This window comes from Canis lupus, chromosome 32 (genome assembly GCF_003254725.2).
Source record: "Canis lupus dingo isolate Sandy chromosome 32, ASM325472v2, whole genome shotgun sequence".
Classification (NCBI taxonomy): domain Eukaryota; kingdom Metazoa; phylum Chordata; class Mammalia; order Carnivora; family Canidae; genus Canis; species Canis lupus.
Window position 1 is genome coordinate 3,250,066 of NC_064274.1, and position 23,065 is coordinate 3,273,130.

General features: G+C 34.5%; 1 protein-coding gene across 3 annotated transcripts in view; it reads left to right on the forward strand.

The window, feature by feature from the left end:
• The window catches only part of BMP2K (BMP2 inducible kinase), a 114,923-nt gene that overhangs the window by 61,366 nt on the left and 30,492 nt on the right, over positions 1-23,065 (forward strand). For all 3 annotated transcript variants that reach the window (XM_025426915.3, XM_025426902.3, XM_025426923.3), the window contains 7 exons: positions 1,712-1,844; positions 8,704-8,807; positions 10,201-10,280; positions 15,602-15,762; positions 19,179-19,381; positions 20,720-20,818; positions 21,674-21,858. In XM_025426915.3, the coding sequence (XP_025282700.2) occupies positions 1,712-1,844; positions 8,704-8,807; positions 10,201-10,280; positions 15,602-15,762; positions 19,179-19,381; positions 20,720-20,818; positions 21,674-21,858 (965 nt within the window). The remainder of the gene's footprint in view (positions 1-1,711; positions 1,845-8,703; positions 8,808-10,200; positions 10,281-15,601; positions 15,763-19,178; positions 19,382-20,719; positions 20,819-21,673; positions 21,859-23,065) is intronic.

Genomic DNA, 23,065 nt, shown 5'->3' on the forward strand with positions numbered 1-23,065 from the left:
TTTTTAATGAGGAAAATTGAAGATGATGATACTTAGCTTTCAAAATCAGGTCATTTGTTTTCCCCTATTTCTTGAACAATTCTCATCATATCAGATGGATAAGGAGGGAAATGCCTTTGGTGTGAAAAAATTAGGATACCTAGTTGTGTTTACACTATGTGAAACAGTATTTTATGGTTTAGATTTGTGTTTATTAGGTATACTGGCATTGCTATCTAAAATTGTTATCTGAGAACTCATATAACATTTACTCTAATAGAAGACATATTACTAAAGGTTAGATTAATAGGATAAAACTGACTAAAATGCAGAACTCATATACTTAGACTGTCATCTGGGCAGCAGAAAGATGTAATTTAATGCAGATATTATACCACTAATAGTATTAATACTAATAGTATTCTGTTAAAGAAGCCTTACGCTCAATTTGTTGTATAAATGCTGAAATATTTTCCTTATAGAAAAAAAGGCATTAGAAATATTTTTAAGTGACATGGAACTGGTTCTTTTAGAATTTTTACCATTAGTCACAGTAATGCTTTTGAACTTACTAGAATTACTCTTCTAGGATTGAAATTCCTAGAGCTTTTAAACTTTTTTTGTTGGAAGACTATTTTGAAAATGTTTTATAAATAGTTAAACCTACGAAGGTGTTTCTGTATATTGTGATTTTCATGGTAGTTATAAAACTTTAGGGTATTTGTTAGTTGACTGTGGTAAGTTGATACGTGGAGAAAATCCAACAAAGGAGAGGTGCTAGTAAGGCCAAATTTCAGTATTACTGATAATAATTGTATACTGATTATTGGATAATTTTATTGCAATCTGTTTAGAATTAGAAATATCTTTTATATACTCTTAGGGCTTGTAGGTGACAGTTCTTATAACAACATAAAGATTTCTCGAGCCCCAAATCACATTTTTTTACTGCTTCTCAGGTTTGAGCTGTTGGCAGCTTAGTAGCTATGCATTTCCTGTGCTGCTTTTCAGAATGCAATTTGTGTTGTTTTAGGGTATTTTGTCTTCATTGTCAGCAAGTAGAATTATTGGTGCTGTGTTGTCTAGGAATCTATGCAGGCGAAGCATAGAGAGCCCTTTCTTTGTGAAATTTAATGTGGATTACCCAAGTACAATTATAACTAATATATTTAGAATAAAAATTACAGGGTTATATGTAGAAGTATAGAACTAATTTTTATGCAATGATGACATGTGTTTAGTGAATAATCAATAAAACTATGTTGATGGTTGTCTGGCTAACTTATATTTGGAACACCAGGATTTTATAACATTTTTTATAGTAAAAATTATTAGAAGGAGCCTTGTAATTACATAGTTGGTTATATGGTAGTTTTGTGCTAAAAAGTTTTTTTTCCTTTTGAAAGAAATAAAAATACATTTTTTTCCAAACGGAACCAGCTGCTTCCAATTTTAGTTATGTCATTCATGATCTAGAGTTCCACAACAGCTTTATTAATGAAGCCAACTAACCACAGATGTGATAGATATGGAAATTATATGGTTAAATATCTTTTAAAAAATTAAGCACATAAATTGGTTTAAGCAGTAAGTTGTGAAAAGATTGTTCCAGTATTAGAAACATTAGACTTTTGTTTTTTAATAGCATATTTAGTTTTTGGTCTGGGCTATGTTTTTGTCTTGTTATTGAGTGCTTGAGTTCTGATGGTATTCATACTTGTTTGTTTTGCAGGCGCTGGGATGTTTACTGTATAAACTTTGTTTCTTCACTCTTCCTTTTGGTGAGAGTCAGGTAGCTATCTGTGATGGCAGCTTCACCATCCCAGACAATTCTCGTTACTCCCACAATATACATTGCTTAATAAGTAAGTACTTGGAAAAATTTGTGAAAAAATTGTAAGATACTGTACTTAAAAGTGGGCTATTTCATCTCTTTACCTAAACCTAGTTTTTTTGATTTCATGAAGAAAAACATTAAAAATATTTTATAAGACTTTTATAGGAATGAAAGTAGCCTACTTACTGATTAGCGCATGGATATTTTTAAGCCCCCTAGATAAGTTTTGGTAAAACACAGAGATTATGTAATTAAGGAAACTGGAATTTCTGGAAAAACTTACAGCAAAACATTTAATTACTCTGTCTATCCAGATCTGTTGCTTTTTTGGAATAAAGTATTACCAGTCTTAGATTTTAGCTTATTTGGTCATTCTTTTAAATATTTATTTCTGGGCAGCCCCTGTGGCTCAGCAGTTTAGCACCACCTTCAGCCCGGGGAGACCCGGGATTGAGTCCCATGTCAGGCTACCTGCATGGGGCCTCCCTCTCCCTCTGCCTGTGTTATGTCTCTGCTCCCCGCCCCCTCTGTCTCTCATGAATAAATAAATAAAATATTTAAAAAAATAAATATTTATTTATGATTGATTATAAAGTGTTTATTGGAAAACAACCTAAGTGTAGTATCAGAAAGAAGTAGTCCTATGGGCCCCTGACTCCAAAAGAATACCTCAGTTTTCCTTCTAGTCTCTGTTAAGAGTTTTTTTCTCCCTTTTGGATGGATATTATAATTTAATTTTTTAATATTTGTACATGGTAATATTTCTGGAAAATATTGAGAGTGGGGAGGATGGCTATCAGATATTAAAATTAAAATAATATTAGGAAGCTGAAGTATTTAAATAGCACCTCTCAGCACTGTTTTAATTAAAATGTTTCTAGCATTGCTACTATGTTTAGTAGTAGCAATTTTAAACATTCCCTGTCATAGCCTCCAGCTACACAACACAGATCAATGCAGTAGAAAAGAGGGCCAATCTAAATATATTTGATTTTGTATTATAAAGATGGCCATTCACCTCAGTGGAAAAAAATAGATGGAAATACAAAAAATTATTAGGCATTTGTGGGCCAAAAAACCAAGCTGAAAATCTCCCTCAAACTTAATGCTGAAAATTCAAATAAGTCAAAGACTTATATGTAAAAAATAGAACATAAATGTTCTTGAAGAAAATAGGCTTGAATTTATTGACAACCTTTTATTGAGGTCCTTGTAAATCATTGTAACAGTGACTGTTTTGCTTAGTATAATGTTTTCATCAAAGTTGAACTGAGGGTTTTATTGGGGATCTTTCAGGTCGTAGAAACGGACTGTTCTCAATGGACAGTACTGTATGAGACTGGAGAGTACATACCTTGATTCATGATTTAATTTGCTTTTAGTAGTAAAATCTTATTTTCTTGAGTTAGGTTGTTTTTTTCTTCTCTGTATATGTGTATGAGTATGTGTTTGTGTTTACTGAGAAGGGAAAGCAAAAAGGCTAAACATTTTTGATAATTTTATTTATTTTTTTAAAGATTTATTTATTTATTTATTTATTTATTTATTTATTTATTTATTTATTTATTTATTTATTTATGATAGACATAGAGAGAGGGAGAGAGGCAGAGACACAGGCAGAGGGAGAAGCAGGCTCCATGCCGGGAGCCCGATGTGGGACTCGATCCGGGGACTCCAGGATCACGCCCTGGGCCAAAGGCAGGCGCTAAACCACTGAGCCACCCAGGGATCCCCACATTTTTGATAGTTTTAGAATCTGATTGGGTTCTATCTAGTTCATTGATGCTTCACTGTTTTTCATATGCTTCCTTTATTACTCAATAAATGTATAGATTTTAGTTTTTATCAATTTAAAAATTTGACCATGTATTAATCTCTTTGAACTTTTATCTGAGAGCTAGGCAGAACAGAAAAAAAAATTGAATAAAATAAAAGCACTCAAGTAAAAGTTGGTATTTTATCTCCTGTCAAAGGATTTTTATGGACTTTACTTTTTAAATATTGCCTTGAGTGATAAAAGCTTAACAAAATAGAGATTTTTTTAAAAGAACATACTTAGCGTATAATGTATTTAGAAAACACTTAGATTCTTTGCAATTTTAATCTTTACATTTTTTCATATGTGACCTTGGCCTGTATCCTGCTATCCCATTTAGGTTTCTCTGTCTGCTTTTATAATATATAATTACTGATTTACATTGTTTTCAAATAAATTCTACATTCAGAAAACCAAGAATTGCCTAGTTGTGCTCATAGTTTTTGAAAATGAATCATTTTATATTACCAGTTATTCATGCAATGTAGTTGCCCCCACATATTAATATAAAATAAAGCATTTAAAAACATATCTTTTTAGTATTAACAGTTTTACTAATGCTGCTTGCATCTATTTTATATGACTCAGGATACATGAAAATGAAATGGCTATGCCTGATCTTTGTTAAAACTATATGGCTTGGGGGATCCCTGGGTGGCTCAGCTGTTTAGCGCCTGCCTTCGGCCCAGGGCGTGATCCTGGAGTCCCGGGATCGAGTCCCACGTCGGGCTCCTGACATGGAGCCTGCTTCTCCCTCTGCCTGTGACTCTGCCTCTCTCTGTGTATCTCATGAATAAAAAAAACAAAACAAACAAACAAAAAAACTATATGGCTTGTGGTTACATAAGAATTTGCGTATGCTTTTGAGTATCACCAGTTTTGTCAAGGATAATTATTATTACCTACCGTCTGTAAAGCTCAGTTTAACTATTAGTTTCATTATATTTTTCTCCTGATTTTTCTTCTTAAAAGTAGCAGAATCAATTATTTAGAATTTTTCTTCTTAGCTTCTGTTAACTTTTCTAATAGACAAATAATGGAGGTAAATTGAAGGGTGAGGGAGAAGTGTTTTCATTGTGGATCTAAGAGTTGGAAAGAGCTTAACATTTACAGGAGAATGAGAAGCATAACTAATGGGGTTACTGAACAGTTATGATCAATGAACAGAGGGCTGGCTGCCTAACCTTTCCTTTTAGCTTCTGTGTTGTAAGGTTGTTGAGGTAATCCATTGTAGAAGTTAAGAACAAAGCCTTGAGCCAAAGGGCCTGGACTTTTATCTTTGCTCTGTCACTACTTGATACAGAACATTGGGCATCTCCGTTTATCTTAATCACATTTCTAAAATGAGCATATTAGAAGTATCTACTTTATAATGATTATTGTGAAAATTAAATTATAAAAAATACTTCTTAACATGTGTAAGTATTCAGGCAAATGGGCCTGTTAATCTATATTCAATCCCCAAATTTACTTACACCTAGTAATAGGCAATGCTGGAAAGCCATACACTTCCCCTCAGAAGTAGGCTATTTTCCAAACATGGTTTCAGAGAGAACGTGTATGTCTGGAGAATTGTTCTGAAAGAAGGAGTATCAGAGATTGATGCATTTGGGTGCTTATTTCTTTTTTCTAGGCTAATAATTAGATAAATCACTGTCGTCTTATTGGAGAGGAATGAGTTACAGTAGTAGTAGAGAGGTCACTAGTACAGTGGTTTTCGGACTGTTTGACTATGATCCATAGTAAAACATACATTTTAGTTCTGATCTGGAGCACATGCGCTTGCGTGTGCACACACACAACATAAGTTTCATGAAACATTGCTTATACTTAGCATAATAATGCATTCTAATATTTTCTATTAAAATAAGTGACAGTCATGACCTTTTAAACTGATTTTATGTTCCATAAACGGGATCAATACAATTTGGCAAACTAAGCTGGCTTAGCAAATGTAGTCCCACATGGAAACACACGCCTGGGAGTTAGAGGTCCTTTAGTTAGGTTATAAGATGATATCATTTCTACCCACAGCGTGGTTACCTAATCATTAGGGGATGTTGTGCTGTGCTTAACTTGAGAAATAGAATTACCAATAAAGATACTGATTAGAGAGCTTAAAATCTCAAATTTATTGCCCCTTAATACTTTTCATTATTATGAAAGAAAACATATGTAGGTTGCCTGAAGAATCATTCTTTTCCACTCTGGATACTTAAAAAGCTTTTTGTAGATTAGGTCATGCCTAAAAAGTATATTCATGTGCCAGTACTGTTCTCTTCTCTTAGAGAATTTTTTCTGCTGAACTGTATTTAGGTGTTACGTCATTCATTGGTCTTCACAGAAGGAATGACCCATTGTCACTCATTGCAAGTTCTTAAGGATATTGTTACTCTGCGTGACCCTTCTTTAGAAAGACTTGAAGGAGTATTTATTTTTTGCTTTCAATATCAGGAATAGTGCTTTTTCATAACACCTGGTTTGTTTTTTGTGCTAGGGATACTATCATTCTTGTAAGGGATCATGTTGCTTTATTTGTGTTGCCAACTAGAAAGTAGAGAGCTAGAACCAAATCATATGCAGTTTCTTCACTGACATCATTATTGTAGGTTTTTTGGGGGCAGGGGCTCTCAGCCATTACTTTTTTATTAGTCCTAATTTTCTCATATATTTAAAAAATTTTATAGTTTTGAGGCTCCTGAGTGGCTCACTTGTTAAGTGTCTGCCTTTGTCTCAGGTCACGATCCCAGGATCCTGGGATTGAGCCCTGTGTCCGGCTCCCTGCTTGGCGGTGAGCCGGCTTCTCTTTCCCTTCCTCTGCCCTTCCCCCTGCTCATGCTCCCTCTCTCACTCTGGCCTCTCTCTCTCTCTCTCTCTCTCAAATAAATAAATAAGTCTTTGAAAAAGAAACTTAGAGTTTTGTATGCCTTTTCAGGTCCTTTATAGAAATAAATACTTATAAGCTACAGTTGAAATTAAATTTTATTTTATTATTTATTTATTTATTTTTTAAAAAGATTTTATTTATTCATTCATGAGAGAGACAGAGAGAGAGGCAGAGACACAGGCAGAGGGAGAAGCAGGCTCCATGCAGGGAGCCCGATGTGGGAACCCGGTCCCAGGAATCCAGGATCACACCCTGAGTCAAAGGCAAATGCTCAACCGCTGAGCCACCTAGGCATTCCTGAAATAGAATTTTAAAAGCTAAATAAACTTAATTGTTAGTATAGAAAAATAGCGTAAGTTTGTAAATTTTAGTTTCTTGTGACTTGTTTGGTTTTAAAAAATTATATGAATAAGAATTTATTGTTATAAGTCTGTTTAAATTTGTTTCTATATCCTGTACTGTTGTACTTTTAAAACATTTATTGGTGTCAATATCAAATATGATTTTGGAGGATAAAATAAACCTTGTAGGTTCCTGAATCTTCTCTGGAATGTGGTTGAATACAAACTAATAAATCAGTGTTTTTGGTTATTTATGTCTAGCAATGGTGACAAAATAGTAAAAAATCAATTTTATAAGTATCTATTTTAAGTATATAAAATCAAGTTACATGCAGAGTATTGTTTTAAAAGAAGATTTATTTATTTTTAGGCAGTGTATACCTATGTGCAGATAGAGGGGCAGGGGGAGAGAGAGAGAATCCCAAGCAGACTCGCTGCTGACCACAGAGCTTGATGTTTGGGGCTCATGACCAGAGCCAAGATCAATAGTCTGAAGCTTAACTGCCTGAGCCATCCAGGCTCTCCCATGCAGAGCATTTTTTTAAAACTGAGTTTAGAATCTCCTGGATCAATTTCTAAGTATGTGTTTAGTGTCATTTGCCATATAACTGTGTTTTTAACCTAAGTTTATCATGCTTTTGCAGATGTATTATACATTGTTCAAATACTACTTAAATTTGAAAGGAAGATTTAAATTCATTTTGATTTCTAACTTTAGTCATTTATATACTTAGATTTTTCTATACATAATTTTAATGGCAACATTCAGAGTATTATCTAATTGATGCCATACATTTTATATTGCAAATAGGCTTAAAAATTATTTGAGGGCTGCCTGCTTAGTTTGGTCAGTTAAGCAGCCCACTCTTGATTTCAGCTCAGGTCATGATCTCAGGGTCCTGAGATTGAGCCCCATGGGAGACTCCGCATTCAGCAGGAAGTTGGCTTCAGGATTCTTTCTCTCTCTCTCTCTCTCTGCCCCTCTCCAAGTTCATTCTTTTTCTAAAATAGATAAATCTTAAAAAAAATATGATTTGAACATTATAAGAACTTGGAGCTAATCAGCAAAGCAGAATTAGAACATGGAGATGTCCTAACAAATTATGAACTTTTTAGTTATAAATGTCAGTCTTCTTATAAACTTGTGAATTAATAAGTGACCCAAGAAATAGATAAATAGTTTTTTTTTTGGTTAGAAAAAAAAAGATCGTTTTGGTTAGAAGAAAAGTCAGGTATTTCAAATGATGCTGCAAGGCTGGTATGACATCTGTTTATAATAGAACCATAAAACTCTGCTCATACTTCTGAACATGATATGAATAACATGCAGAAATAAGAACTGTGGTGAATATTGTTAGCATCAGTAAGGGAAGAAAGAATGTTTTTGGAAAATTATGGTGTCAACCCTGAATTACTTTGTTAAATATAATACATACAACTTAGTCTTTCCTCAGTAATTCAGGATCATTTGAAAATTAGTAGAGGTATTTTAGATAATGAAAATAAGGAACTCTACTGTGGCTTTGAAACTTTCTTTAATTCCCTAGTGTTTGTTAAACTCACTTTTTGTTTTGTGTCACTTTCTGAGAAGAATGTTTATATTTGCTTATATATGCTTCTGGTGCAGAGCTCTTCCATAACTGCTTTTAGGTTCAGTTAATGCTTTAAGTTTGTGTATAAAATACCAATTTCTATTTTCTAAAACATTAACAAAGGTTACTAGAATCACTGACCTTAGAATGAAAAAGGTACATGTATATATACGTTTTATTCTTTTAATGTGCTTCTAAATAGCTTCTTTGTGTTCAGTGGAACTTCTTAACGTTTTAATTTATCCTTGCAGGATTCATGCTTGAACCAGATCCAGAGCGTAGGCCTGACATATTTCAAGTGTCCTATTTTGCATTTAAATTTGCCAAAAAGGATTGTCCAGTCTCCAACATCAATGTAAGTAGTTTTTCAAGTAAGATATGAATTTAAAATCCCATTTCATCAGGTATAGATACATATAGTTTGAGAATTGCTTGTTTCATGACAAGTGGTTTGATTGTGTGCGTGTGAGAAGTATTTTTGATGCAAAGCCAGAGCTGCCAACCTGTACACTGAGGTGCACTGGGGATCTACTGCAGGATATTTTTCCTTTATGAGAGAGACACAGTGACATCTATTTGACACAGAACAAACTACTATTATTAAGTTGTTTGAGACTGTTAAGTTGGTTGGGTACCTAGGGATATGGTGAAAAATTCCTGAGACATTAAGCTCTGGGTAAACTGAAAAAGTTTGGTTACCTTTTAGATATATTGTATATTTTAGGAAGGTACTTAATGTCTCTTTCTTTTTCTGTGAAAATAATCATGAAGATCAAAACAATGAATGTAAACCCAGTGCCTCATCCATGGAAAGTGTTGAGTTGATAGTAGCTAATATTATTCAAAGGCTTTGAATTATATTCACTCTGTGCAGTATACCTGACTGTATCAGGATAACTGTGTGTGGCAAGTTTTTGCTAATTTTAATAAAGGTTTGGGTTCATCACTGATTTTAAGCCCATCTCAACTTTGTAAAGATCATTCTGGCTCTTGTTCTTACAATTTTTTTTTTTTTTTTTTTTTGGTGTGTAAAATTTAGTCCATTCCACTAAAAAAAAAAAATAAAATAAAGAAAGCAGTACTATTTCTTTTTGTTTTGTTTTTTTTTTTTGTAATATATTCTTATATATTCTTTTGTTTTTTTTGTTTTTTTTTGTAATATATTCTCTGTCGAAGCTGAAAGACAGGCAGTTCTAGCATTCTAGTAATGAAAGTAGGTTTATTTGACATTTAACTGTGGATTTTTATCTTTTCATTCAGCAAATATATATTTGGGTACCTAAAGTAAGAAAAATGTTATAGAGAGCACAAATGATCTTCTGCTCTCCTGTGCAAGCCTTTATAAGAGGTGTCATGAAAATTATCAGCACTATATAGGAACAGCACTTTCCCGAAATGCTTGATGTTTGCTTTTTTTCCCCAAAGTCATTTGGATAATAGTCATTGATTTACAAGTGTAACATAATCCTTCTTTTTAGCTGATAATTACCTGTTTGCAAAGTAGATATGATGATGTTCTGTTTCTTTTCCAAGGGTTTCTGTGGAACGTGAATATAAAAGTGACATTTGTGAAGCATGCAATGGTATTTGTAGATTAGATCTGGCAAATATATGTGAACATGTTGTAGGTGTCTGAGGTGAAAGTAGTAGTATTTCATAGATAGTTAGAGTATATCCTTACTGTTTACATAAAACTGTTTGCAATTAAAATGGAAACCAAATGAAAAGTTTTATTTTTTTCTTCCAAGAATTCTTCTATTCCTTCAGCTCTTCCCGAACCGATGACTGCTAGTGAAGCAGCTTCTCGGAAAAGCCAAATAAAAGCCAGGTAGGCAGAGCTGTGCTGAAATTTGAAAAGACATTTTAAAAAAGTATATAGTTTTTGTTTTCAATCCTCCCGAGTACCATGGATTAAGTATCATTTTCATGCCCAGAAAGTGTATGTTCCTCACTGCATGTGATGGGGAGCTTAGCCAATATGAGCGTGTCTGCACTCGGCATGGTGTTGATGTTAGTCTGTACTTGAACTGCTCACCCCCTGTGATTAGGAAGTGATTGTGCAGTTACATCAGGTCATCTGGGGGGGCCATTATCTTATCACGTGGTAAATAACTAATTCATGAGATTTTTGTGTTGTGTTTATAGCTAGTATGATCTTTTTTAATTTAAGGGAAGAAAAAATAACTTACAGGCAACTATTTTAGAATATTCTAAATTCATGAGACATTTTGTGTCTTCTAATACCTATTTAGAATAGGTATTGGTATGTATCATTTATAATGAATGGTTATAATGGTAGTTCTTTTTAGACTGCTAAAGAAATAAAATGTTTTAAATTATTGTTCATAGTTCTTTATTGTACTGATAAGTTTGATGTGTATTATATAAGTTAAGAAGTGTATTTGGTAAGTGAATTGACAATTTTTTTTTCATACTATTTTTGGATTTAAAAGTTAATAAATAAGATTATATTTTAGGTGATCAGACAGGCATAATATTACATGTGGGAAGATTTCTTGGTTACAGCTTTTTTTTTTTAAAGATCTATTTATTTATTAGAGAGAGAGAACATGAGCATGCAAATTGTGGGGGAGCAGAGGGAGATAATCCAAGAATCTCAAGCAGACTCCCTGCTGAGTATAGAGCTTGTCTCAGGACTGGATCTCACCACCTTAAGATCATGACCTGAGCTGATATCAAGAATTGGACACTTAATTGAGCTTTTTTTGTATTTTACTTATGCAGGTATTTTGCTTGATATAAAACACATAAAATATGTTTGTTATGTACTTGTTATATGCAAGTTATAGGTACTGGAAACACAAAGAAAAATGAGCAGTGTTTATTCTCAAGGAGCTCACATTCTAATGAAGACAGACAAGAAAACAGTTACAACCTGACAGAGACCAGGCAACTCTGAGAGTGGAGGAAGGGAAAGCAGGGAGTTGAGCATACTAGAGAACAGAAAGAATCCTTTCTCTGGGGCTGCAATTTGCTAAACTCTTCCTTGAAGATGAGTAGACAGTCACTTGAAGTGATGGGGAATGAAACTATAGCAGACAGGCACTTCAGGCAAGAAGAGTGGCCTTTGTGACAGTGCAAGGCTGGAGTATCAGGGGACATAAAGAGTGATAGGGAATGGTAGCTAGGTGCCAGTCATGAGCAGCTTGGTTTATTTTTATTTTTATTTTTTTAAATAATAAATTTATTTTTATTGGTGTTCAATTTGCCAGCATACAGAATAACACCCAGTGCTCATCCCGTCAAGTGCCCCCCTCAGTGCCCGTCACCCATTCACCCCCACCCCCCACCGTCCTCCCCTTCCACCACCCCTAGTTCGTTTCCCAGAGTTAGGAGTCTTTATGTTTTGTCTCCCTTTCTGATATTTCCACCCATTTCTTCTCCCTTCCCTCCTATTCCCTTTCACTATTATCTATATTCCCCAAATGAATGAGAACATACAATGTTTGTCCTTCTCCAATTGACTTATTTCACTCAGCAGCTTGGTTTATATGTCATGCTGAGAAATTTGGACTTGGGTCTTTAAGCCAGTAAATTTTCAACGTTGTGGTCAGTTCTGGTATTTGGCACTTTGCTGTGAGATGTGTTGTTATAATAATAAAAAAGGATTTGTTATTTATAAATTGTTAATATCATTTGTGAATGACTTCATTTAAAAAAATATGCTATCACTCTAAAAAGTTTTATCTTCATTCACTTGAATTTTAAGATACTCTCTCAAGTAAGTGACTGTGAAGAAGTAAGTTACATCTAACTTGGAGGAATCTGCTATGACTGACTGTCTTACCTATAGCATAGCTGTAGTTAGCAACTGCCGGTATAGTTGGGTGGCAGTTATGAATTATTATAGGACATGTCAGTTCAATTTTATTGTGGTCTTATTAAATTTATTTATTTTTTAAATATTTAATTATTTTAAAGAGAGGGAGAACAGGGATGGGGAGGAGCAGAGAGAGAATATCTTTTGAGCAGACTCTCTGGTGAGCTTGGAGCTTGAAGCTGCCAACTAGATCCCAAGACTCATGAGATCATGACCTAAGCCAAAACCAAGTCAGTTACTTAACTGACTCAGTCACCCAGACACCCCTGTTGTGGTTTTTTAAATAACTGTTTTGTCAATGATTAAATCTGTAAAAAAAAGTGGATAAAGATTTTTTAAAAAGTGTGAGTCAACTGAACAAAACTGATGCTTTGAATCTATCTTCACCATGTCACGAGTCATTGCTGTACAGTTATAAGCAAATGAAATAGTTAATGCAACTAAAATTCACAGTGCTATTCATATTATGTTAAATCTGTACATTACATTAAAAATTAGGTTAATTGGTGCTTATTGGTCAATAATAATAAAATTCTTTATTGATAGAATTAGTAAAGTACTTGAAAAAATTTAAATGTGTATAAAACTTAATTTAAAAACTTAGTCTTTTTTTCATGTAAAAGGCTTATTAATGGGGGACAAGTGATTGGAGAAATCTTTAAATAGCTAGTATCAGGGATGCCTGGATGGTCAGCAGTTGAGCGTCTGCCTTTGGCCTTTGGCCGGATTGAGGCCCACAACGGGCTCCCTGCATGGAGCCTGCTTCTCCCTCTGCCTGTGTCTCTGCCTCTCTCTCTCTGTCTTTCATGAATAAATAAATAAAATCTTTAAAAAAATAGCTATTATCAAAAAAATGAGCTATTATCATTATTTACATGTTATAGAGCTTTTATGAATATTATCCATCTATCCTGCCTTTACTGTGTGGCATTTTTTGTTTTACTTCCTAAAAGCCCCTTTCTACCTCCACGAAACCTACATCTGCTCTTGGGACTGTTAAACATGTGAGACTTTTGTGACTTGTATCTGAAAATGGAAAGGTTGAGAATAACTGTCCTGGCAGATGGAAACACTAAAGTATTTTAAGAGGAGAGAGAGTCTGTGTTTTAGGAAGATTGTTCAGGTGATAGAGAGTAGGAAAGACAAGGGAGGAAGCAGAGCAAACAGCTTTGTCTCTTGTAATCATGCAGATGAAGCTGCACAGTAGCATTGGTACCCGTGATTACTCAGCCGTTTGTTTTAGTTCAGTTCCTGTCTTCATGTTGCCTCATCTGCCCAGGCATTTTCTTCCTATTTCTTCACACAGAATGCTTTCTTTTTTTATGGTCTAATGAAAGTGTGTTTAGTTTTTACCCTTGAGTGCCTACCTGATGCCTTTTAGTTTTCTTTAAAGATTTTATTTATTTATCAGAGAGGGAGAGCGAGCACTAGAGGGGTGAGAGGCAGAGGAAAAACCAGACGTCCCCACTGAGCAGGGAGCCTCACCTTATTATGCAGGGCTTGATCCGAGGACCCTGGGATCATGCCCTGAGCTGAAGGCAGACACTTAACCAACTGAGCTACTCAGGTGCCCCTACTTGAAACCTTTCTAGCCAAATTAGATAAAGGTAGAATTACTCCTCTGTGAAACTCTTGACATGACAGTACTAGCTTGGCACTGATTATTTCTACTATCTTCTATTTTATTGTATTTTCATGAACATACATCATCTTCCTAGTTTACTATAAATTTTTTGAAGACTGTGTATTGTGCTTTGTTTGCTGGATATCAGTAATCATATAATAGATATTGGTATATTGGTAAAATACATTAGGAAACACTACACTAAAATCTGTGGAACTTTTAATAAGCTTTTAGGAGATTTGCTGCACTCATGTGGTTGTGAATCTCTATAGAGCAATTATTTATAACAGGAATAAGGCTGGGTGAGATCTGGCCTGTACTATGCACTTAATGAAGGATGGATAGACAGATGAAAAGATTATATAGGACGTACAATCCCCAATTACTTGAATTTAGGGAGTACAGCATTGGCTTTAGTGTCATATCCATAATTTGAATTCAGGAAGTACTTGATTATCACTAAAATGAGATATAATTGGTTATACATATACATGATAATTTTTTTGCCTTTTAGTTCAGTTTTCATATGACTTGTTTCATAACTTAGCCTATCTAAAACATAAATGTTATTTTTAGAAAGCAGCACACATACAATGTATTTCTATTATTATCTAAAATCTTTTGATTCAATTTCAGTTCTTTCTTAGAAAGATAGTTAAGAGGGCTCCCTCTTGTGGTATATATACAGAGAGTTAAGAAAGAACTGTAAATCTGTAGTTACTGTACTTAGGACTTTCTCCAAATGTAACATATATGGACTTGGTAAATCATGTATGCAAACTTTTGAACCAAATCATTTGAAAAGGTGCTAAGGGAACTTGGTAAAGAGATTTTATGGCAGTCCTCTTGAAAAGTGAACATATGACCCTATTAAAAAGTATTTGAATTTTTGTACTGAATTTATAGAAAAAATAAGTTGATAAATATGTAAGTTAAAGATTTTCCCTAGCTTTTTTCTGAAAAAGAAAAGAAAATATTTGTCTTTTAGTGTCCATAAAGATTTTCCTTAGCTTTCTTCTGAAAAAGAAAAGAAAATATTTGTGTCTTTTAGTGTCCTTGCTTTCAAAACTGTGCTTATCACTTTGACCATCCATGTCTGTGGCTTAAACTAAGTCCTAGTGGGAAAAATTTTATATAATTCCATTCACTGTTCTAAGTAGAGCATAGTTACAGATTCAGGAAGTTGAATGTGAGCAAGTAGCTCCACTTATTGAAAGTTTTGGCTCCTTTTGTTCTTTATACCCTGGAGTGTGATCTTTTCTTTCTTAGGCCTAAAGTCTAATAAGCTAAGGGAGACTGTTGTTTTTCATTTCTTGTTTTTATTTTTCTGACTGGTTTGGAGACCTGGCTCCTGATTTCGTCCAGAACCTCATGAGAAGGTTTCTGTTTGCTTCCTTTATTTCATCTCCATAAAGGAGTCCTATATTCTTTGTCTACCAGCTTCAGGGGCAGACTATGAATGGTAGGTAGCACAGTGGTTGAAAGAAATTGTTAGGTTTATTTTATTTACTTTCTTATCTTTATTAAACATTTAATACTTAAGAATGAGACAGGAAGAAGCCAAGAGGACTAACATGATCATCAATAAAATTAAAATGCACCTGTTGAAATAGATGCTTTATTAGGACAAATAGATAATTAGAAATAACCAGGATTTGGAATGAAATATCTTCTTCTGTTGTAGAATAACAGATACCATTGGACCAACAGAAACCTCAATTGCACCAAGACAAAGACCAAAGGCCAACTCTACTACTGCCACTCCCAGTGTGCTGACCATTCAGAGTTCAGCAACACCTGTTAAAGTCCCTGCTCCTGGTGAATTTGGTAACCACAGACCAAAAGGTAATAACAGCCCTGTCACTCTTGTCACCTTTATGGTTAACTTAAACCTTCTATGATTTGATATCCTAGGAGTATAAATTCCCGGCAAACTTACTATTGTGAAGCAGATAACTTAATGCTTGAAGAAATTTTCTACTGATGTCTAATAAACTCAACTGTTTTCCTAAAATTCTAGGCAAAAGTAGTTACTGATAATATCAAAGTATGATACAAAAAGCTTCCAGTTTGCTTATGCCATAGGGTCATCAACTAGTAGGGTTCAAGGTTGATAATAAAGTTCAAGAATATAGAAAATTCTTTATTGTGTTGGAAAGGAGGAAGCTCTTTGTCTTTCTACTGCATCTCGAGCTTTGGCAGAGGAATCTATCTTGGGTCATGTGGGCATTACAACAGAGAAACCTATCTTCTCATCCGATTTTGAGAAGACTTATTTTTCTAATCTAAAATATCCTCAAAGCATTATGGTACAGTGTAGTACTGAAAAAAAAAAAAAAAAAAGAACTCCCCAAGAAAATATCTCTAATATTAGGTAGTAACTTGTCCTCTCAAGGGTCTGGATATATAACTTGAAGGTCCATCTCAAGAAAACCCTGTTTTGCACTTCATTTCATGTTATAGCTGTTTTGTTTTAATGTTAAAATGTTTTCAGTTAAAATGTATTCCGTTAGTACACTCTAATGGTTAAGAGCCCATACTTAGAGTCTCATAAACTCGAATGTGAGTTCTGTTTTTCCCATTTCTTAACGTAATAAAAATTCTGGTATCTATTTGATAGAATTGCTGTGAGGATTAACTAACTGCTTAATATAATCCCTTGCCACATAGTATGTCCTTAAAAATGTTAAATATTAGCTACTATTATTACTGTTAATATATATATATACTCAGGAAAGATGTTTATATTACCTGATGCATTCCTACGTAATTTTGTCATGATCAGGCACACCAGATGAAGGATTATTCTGTGGAAAAGGGAAAATAGGGGAAGTTGAAGCGTTTTGTGTCCATTTCTTAGCCTCACTGTTCTCTCCTGTAAAATGAGAATAACACCTGTTTTTCCTGTTACAAGAAATACATGACAAGGTGTGTGATATCTGGGAAGATTCTGTTTTGTAGTAAGCATTTAGTATTATTTTTTTCTACTATTTTGAGTTGGAGATCCTGTTATTCTTTTCTATCATGTATCAATGCCCTCCAGCCAAAACACACTAGGAACACACTTGTATTTGAACAGGTTGGGCTTATTACTCACATATCATGGGAATCTGTGGGAATATCTCAGTAACATGGTGTTTGGAAAGACTTATTGAAGGATTTGGGCTTGTTTTAGGTAATTTTGGGGAAGCTTGAAGGAAGTGGGGCTTTGCTCTGGGTTGAATGTGTTTAACGTAAGTGGATTCATACCGTACATGGTTCTCTGCAGCTTGATTTTTTTTTAACTCCTGTATTTAGGAGAGGTTTACACATTAGTTCATATAGGTCTACTGTGTAGTTTTTAATATATAGATGATATTCACCATAGCTTATATAACCATTTAGGTTATTTCCAAAATTTGCTGCTATTAATAGTGTTGTGATGAATATCCTTATAACAGACTCTTGATTTCCATGTTAAAGCATTTTTCTGAGGAAGATTAAAAAATATACTCATTTAAAATTTGTCAGATATTGCTACATTGCCATCAAAAAAAGGACTTCAAAAATTTACGCTATCAAAACAGTGTGTGTCCTTTGATTCTTATCCTTGCCAATACCTGTAGTATTGGTTTTTAAAAATGTTTCCTTACTGATAACTGAAATACCTTTGTTTTTATTTTAATATTCCTGATTAATAATGTTGTTTTATGTTTACTGACCATTTGTTTTTTTCTGTGAATTATCTTTGGCAATTTTCTGTGAGATTGTTCTGCTTTTATTTATTTTTTATTGCCCTTAAGATTTTGTTTTTATGTATTTTGAATATTCTTTGCTAAATATGTTGTAAATATTTTCTTGAAATTTGTCTTTACTGGTGAATTCACGTAACTTTTCTGAGCCTTAGGTTTGTCATTTGCAAAATGGAGAATAATAGTGTGATGATTTAATGATATACATGAAAGCATTGTTTCCATGTAGGATTATTATGATATTGTTTGCGATTTTTCTGCTGCTCTGTGGCCTTGGCTTGAGAACCAAGGAACTCCTTTTATAGCTTGATGTCGCTAAAGCAAAGTCACAGTTTGTGAGGTGAGAGGTGAGCCACATGAGTTATTGCATGATGATCACTGATGTGATTGGGGTTCACCCCCAGCCACAGGTGTTCTGTAGTTAGACATCAGGGTCCTAAAAGGTGAACATAGCTGAGGAACTTAACTTTTTTTAATACTCTACTAAATGGAAAGAAATGCACTTAAAATGGCTAATAGTGGTAATGTCTAAGTGGTAGAATTATGGTTTTAATTTTCTTCTGTATATTTTTATAAATGTCTCAACACAAATTACAATGAACATACATTTCCTTATAATTAGGGGATTTAGAAAATTATAAAACTGTTTCCATAGAGGTGTTGTATTTAAGGCCGGGGGTGGTTTGAAGATATTGAAGAATCCTCTTCTCCTTCCTTGCTCTCTTCCTCTTTTATCCTCATAGGATTAAATAACTGTACTCGAATTTATGGTTACTCATTGGAGGAGAATATAGAAATTGTGGTATATTGCACTTCCTCTTTTTGATGTTCTGTGTCTCTTTTCATTAATTTCAAAAATTTATTCATAGGATTTGCCTTAGGTAGAATTTATGAAGCTTATAAATAAATATCCACTTAGGAGACAGTGTTGATTGAGTCACTACACTAGTATTTATTGAACATCTGTTACATAAAAGATTCCTTGGGACCTAATAGATCAGTAAATCATCATCCCATCCATCAAGGGCCCTCGTTAGGAAATAGTCACAAAGACAATATTTGGAAGGCAGAATGAAATGTTATAAACCAAGTGGAAGTGTTAGATGGAGGAACAAGGAAGAGAGACTTGAGCTAAACTTTAAAGGATAAGAAGAATTGCAGTAGGTGGAAGGTGGTAGTGTAGACAGAATCATATTGGTAAAGACACAGACTCATGCCAGCTCATGTAGTAGTTGAGAGGCTAGAAACAAAGGACGTGGCTGGTGTGTTCATGCAGAGATAAGATAGGAAAAAAGAAGCATTTCTAAGACATTGGCTTGTTCAGAGTTGTGGCTGACAAAATTAATTTTCATGGGTTCTTAACATTATAGTAAATAATTCCTTCAGACTATGTGCTTATGGAAGTTTCTATGTTATAAAATGAGGATAAAATTACCTTGGTTAATGATTATTGAAACGGATGTTTTGAAATCCAGGCATTCTGTTGAAATCTTGAATCTGTTAACATACGTTTCTGGAAACCACTTTTAGGAGCACTGAGACCTGGAAATGGCCCTGAGATTGTATTGGGACAGGGGCCCCCTCAGCAGCCTCCACCACAGCATAGAGTACTTCAGCAGCTACAACAGGGAGATTGGAGATTGCAGCAACTTCATTTACAGCATCGTCATCCTCAGCAGCAGCAGCAGCAGCAGCAGCAGCAGCAGCTACTTCAGGATGCCTATATGCAGCAGGTGATTCTCCAGTTACTTTAGATACAGAAGTAGTGTTGTGAAATTCATGTGGCTATTTGAATGAATTCAGTGAATTCCCTGTCATATCATGGGCACCGTGAAGGCTAGATCCAAGTAGATGTTTGCTCAATTTCCATATTATTAAAGGATATTTTGCTTGTATTCTGTTAGAATCTTGAGAATATTCTGTTGAAATAGGTTGCTTTATGGCTTTGTGAAGCAAAAAAATGTTCAGTCATTAGGCATTAAGAATGAACATGGCAATTTATGATGAATGTTATAATTTTCTTTTCTTTCTTTTTTTTTTTTTAAGATTTTATTTATTCATGAGAGACACAGAGAGAGAGAGAGAGGCAGAGACACAGGCAAAGGGAGAAGCAGGCTGCATGCAAGGAGCCTGATGTGGGACTCAATCCCGGCCCCTGGGATCACTCCCTGAGCCAAAGGCAGACGCTTAACTGCTGAGCCACCCAGGCGTCCCAGATGTTATCATTTTCAAGTTATGTTTTGAGTTAAGAAATAGATTAATACCGTTATTGCTGGAAAGGTGATATTTAGGCTTTCGAAGTAACCTTATCTTGGGTTTTTGTTCTAATTTTTTGTTTTTGTTTTTTGCCTGGGTTGTTGTTGTCCTGGGTTGTTGTTGTTCTTGGTGTGTGTGTGTGTGTGTGTGTGTGTGTAGGAGTGACATTTAGAGTTGGAAGGGACAGAAAAAAATGTCCTTAAGTTCTGTTCTGCCCTTTGCCTTATCAGAACCTGCAAATTTCTAGTTTCATTAAACTATTTTAAATTTAATGACTTGTAACAATCATCTTTCCATCATTTCCTGAAATATTTTTGAGCCTAGTAAACAGTAAACACATGGCACTTCTCATAGGTGTCTCTCTCCTCTGGTCTTGAATGATAGACCCAGAGCAGAACATAGTTAAGTTCTGCTTAACTAATCCAAGCCAATGGATTGCTGGAAGATATCACTGAAGGGGAGATAGAAGAGATTGGAAATTTATGAATCTTGGACACAAGTTACTTCAGGGGATCTCATCAACTGGTAAATGTGTTTAGGTTTAGTTTTCTTCTGAGCATCCCTAAACTGCTCTGGGAATGGTTTTAGTTGGTTCTGTTATGTTTTGTTGATAATTTTGAAGCCAATTCCAGTAAGCATATATAAATTATAGTCAGTTATGGACTATAGTTACTTTACATTGGTGTTTGGACTACTAACACCCATATCATTGTTATCATGGTAAGCTACAAACAAACAGAAACCACAACCAAAAAAACTATGGCACAAAAAAGGCATGAATAATACTGATGAATTACTTTGTGTTTTCATTGTAGTATCAACATGCAATGCAGCAGCAACAGATACTTCATCAACAGTTTTTAATGCATTCAGTGTATCAGCCACAACCTTCTGCATCTCAGTATCCTACAATGGTAAGTGTCACATAATTTCTAGATACTTCTTTCTGAGAATATATTCCAGTGTTGGAATTCACAGTATGAATGGCATTATTCAGAATTCAGTTATTCAAAATCAACTCCAGTCAGCTAATTAACACATTTTCAACAAAGCCAGTCACGTTTTCTAAAGCAGTTTTCCATTGGTCTGAACTGTAGCACCTGAATTTGGCACACTGTAACTAACTGGTGGTATTTTTCTCTGTTGTCATAGTATAAGGGAAATGATCTATTTCCCATAATCCTTTGTTGTATGTCTCTTTCATTTGGCACATGTCTGTTGAATAAAAAAAAGAAACCCAAAGGGAAATTGCATTTGTTTCAGAAAATAGTGTGATTTTAAAAATTTATTTATTTATTTATTTATTTATTTATTTATTTATTTATTTATTTAGTGTGATTTTTTTTTTTAAATAGCAACCCTGTATTAGTGACTGTCAGCTACTCTCTTGGTTTTTTTTCTTCTTAAACTATTCATAGGAGGAGTTTTGAATTCTGTCAAGTGAGCCTAGCTTCACAATTTTTTCTTTTTTTTAATTGAGGTACAATTGACATAACAGTATATTCGTTTCAGGGATGCAACTTAATGATTTGATACTTGTATATTTTGCAAATGATCACCATAATACATGCAGTTAAACAACTTCTTAAATAGACTTATTTTATCTTGCTATGGTGTTCTGGTAGCAAGCTGCTCTTCATGCATAAATTATTTTTCAGCTTCTGTTTTGTTGCCAGTGTGAAAAGGAAAGAACATAGTAAACAGGTGTGATACTGACTGTGCTTTAGTGACACTGAGCATTGTTTGTGTAACGGCATTTCTTGTTTTAGATGCAGCAGTACCAGCAGGCTTTCCTGCAGCAACAAATGCTAGTTCAGCATCAGCAGTCCCAGCAACAGGCTTCACCTGAATATCTTACCTCCCCTCAAGAGTTTGCACCTGCCTTAGTTTCCTACACTTCATCACTTCCAGCTCAGGTTGGAACCTTAGTGGACTCCTCTTACAGTGCCAATAGGCAAGTATTTTTCCAGTAAACGCAAAAGAAATGACTGTGAAAGTGGGTATAAATGTAGAGTGGCAGCATTAAGTGGCTCCTGAATTGAGAGTCCATTTTTCTGCAATATCCCCCTTTTTTCTCTCCTATTTCTCTCTTCTTGTCCCTGAGCATCCCTATTCTTTGCATTTCCATCAGTTAGGTCTGCCAGTTGCTATCTGTAGGTGAGGCTTATGCTGCTAGATACTGCTAGCAGCATTTAAGCCTCAGAAAATTAGTGGCTTACATGTTAAGACATTCTTTGTAATTTAAATAGAAACAAAACCCTAACAAGCTACTTAAGTAGTTAAAAAAAATAATCCTTGTAGACCGTTAATTTGTCTACTTATATATTGTTACTTTCAATTAATTTGATAATATTTATTCATAAAGATTGTCTAATTTAGTTTAAAGAGGTAAAAAAAATAGTATTGTGTCATTTGGTTTTCTTTAAAGACACTGCAAGCTTACTGTTACCACAGCCTAGTATATTTTAGTTATTTAGATATCTTGGTTAGTAGAGTTATTTTTCATGGGTAATTCATATTGAAAACACTACAATAACTTAAAGAACTGTGGTATAAATTTTCTCAAACTCAGATTTGAATTGAGGAGTGCTTCAGGATTTTGCAATGAAAAGTCTCTTGACCATTATGACTAATTGCTAATATTTTTAGATATGTAGGAGGAAGTAGCTATTAGAACTCAAGAAGTTCTCATACAACATTATTTCAAGATATGATCATTAGCTGGGAAAAGGTATCTGCAGGCTTTGGCTAGAATTTAGGCATGAGAAAAAGTGATGTCAGTAGCATACTTGTTCATTGAGCATATTAAGAGAGGGATAAAGTATACAGTTTGCTGTAGTACACCTCCCAACCTGTGTGTGTGTGTGTGTGTGTGTGTGTGTGAGAGAGAGAGAGAGAGAAAGGGAGAGAAGGGGGGAGGGAGAAAACAAATGAATTTATTGAAATGTTTTCCTAAATCAAAAATTGAAATGCAGAGCAGGGCATAAGATCAGAGGATGGTTTAAAGATCCAGACTGATACTTGCCGAATTATTTATTTATTTATTTATTTAAAAGATTTATTTATTTACCCATGATAGACATAGAGAGAGAGAGAGAGAGAGAGAGAGAGAGGCAGAGACACAGGAGGAGGGAGAAGCAGGCGTGGACTCGATCCCGGGA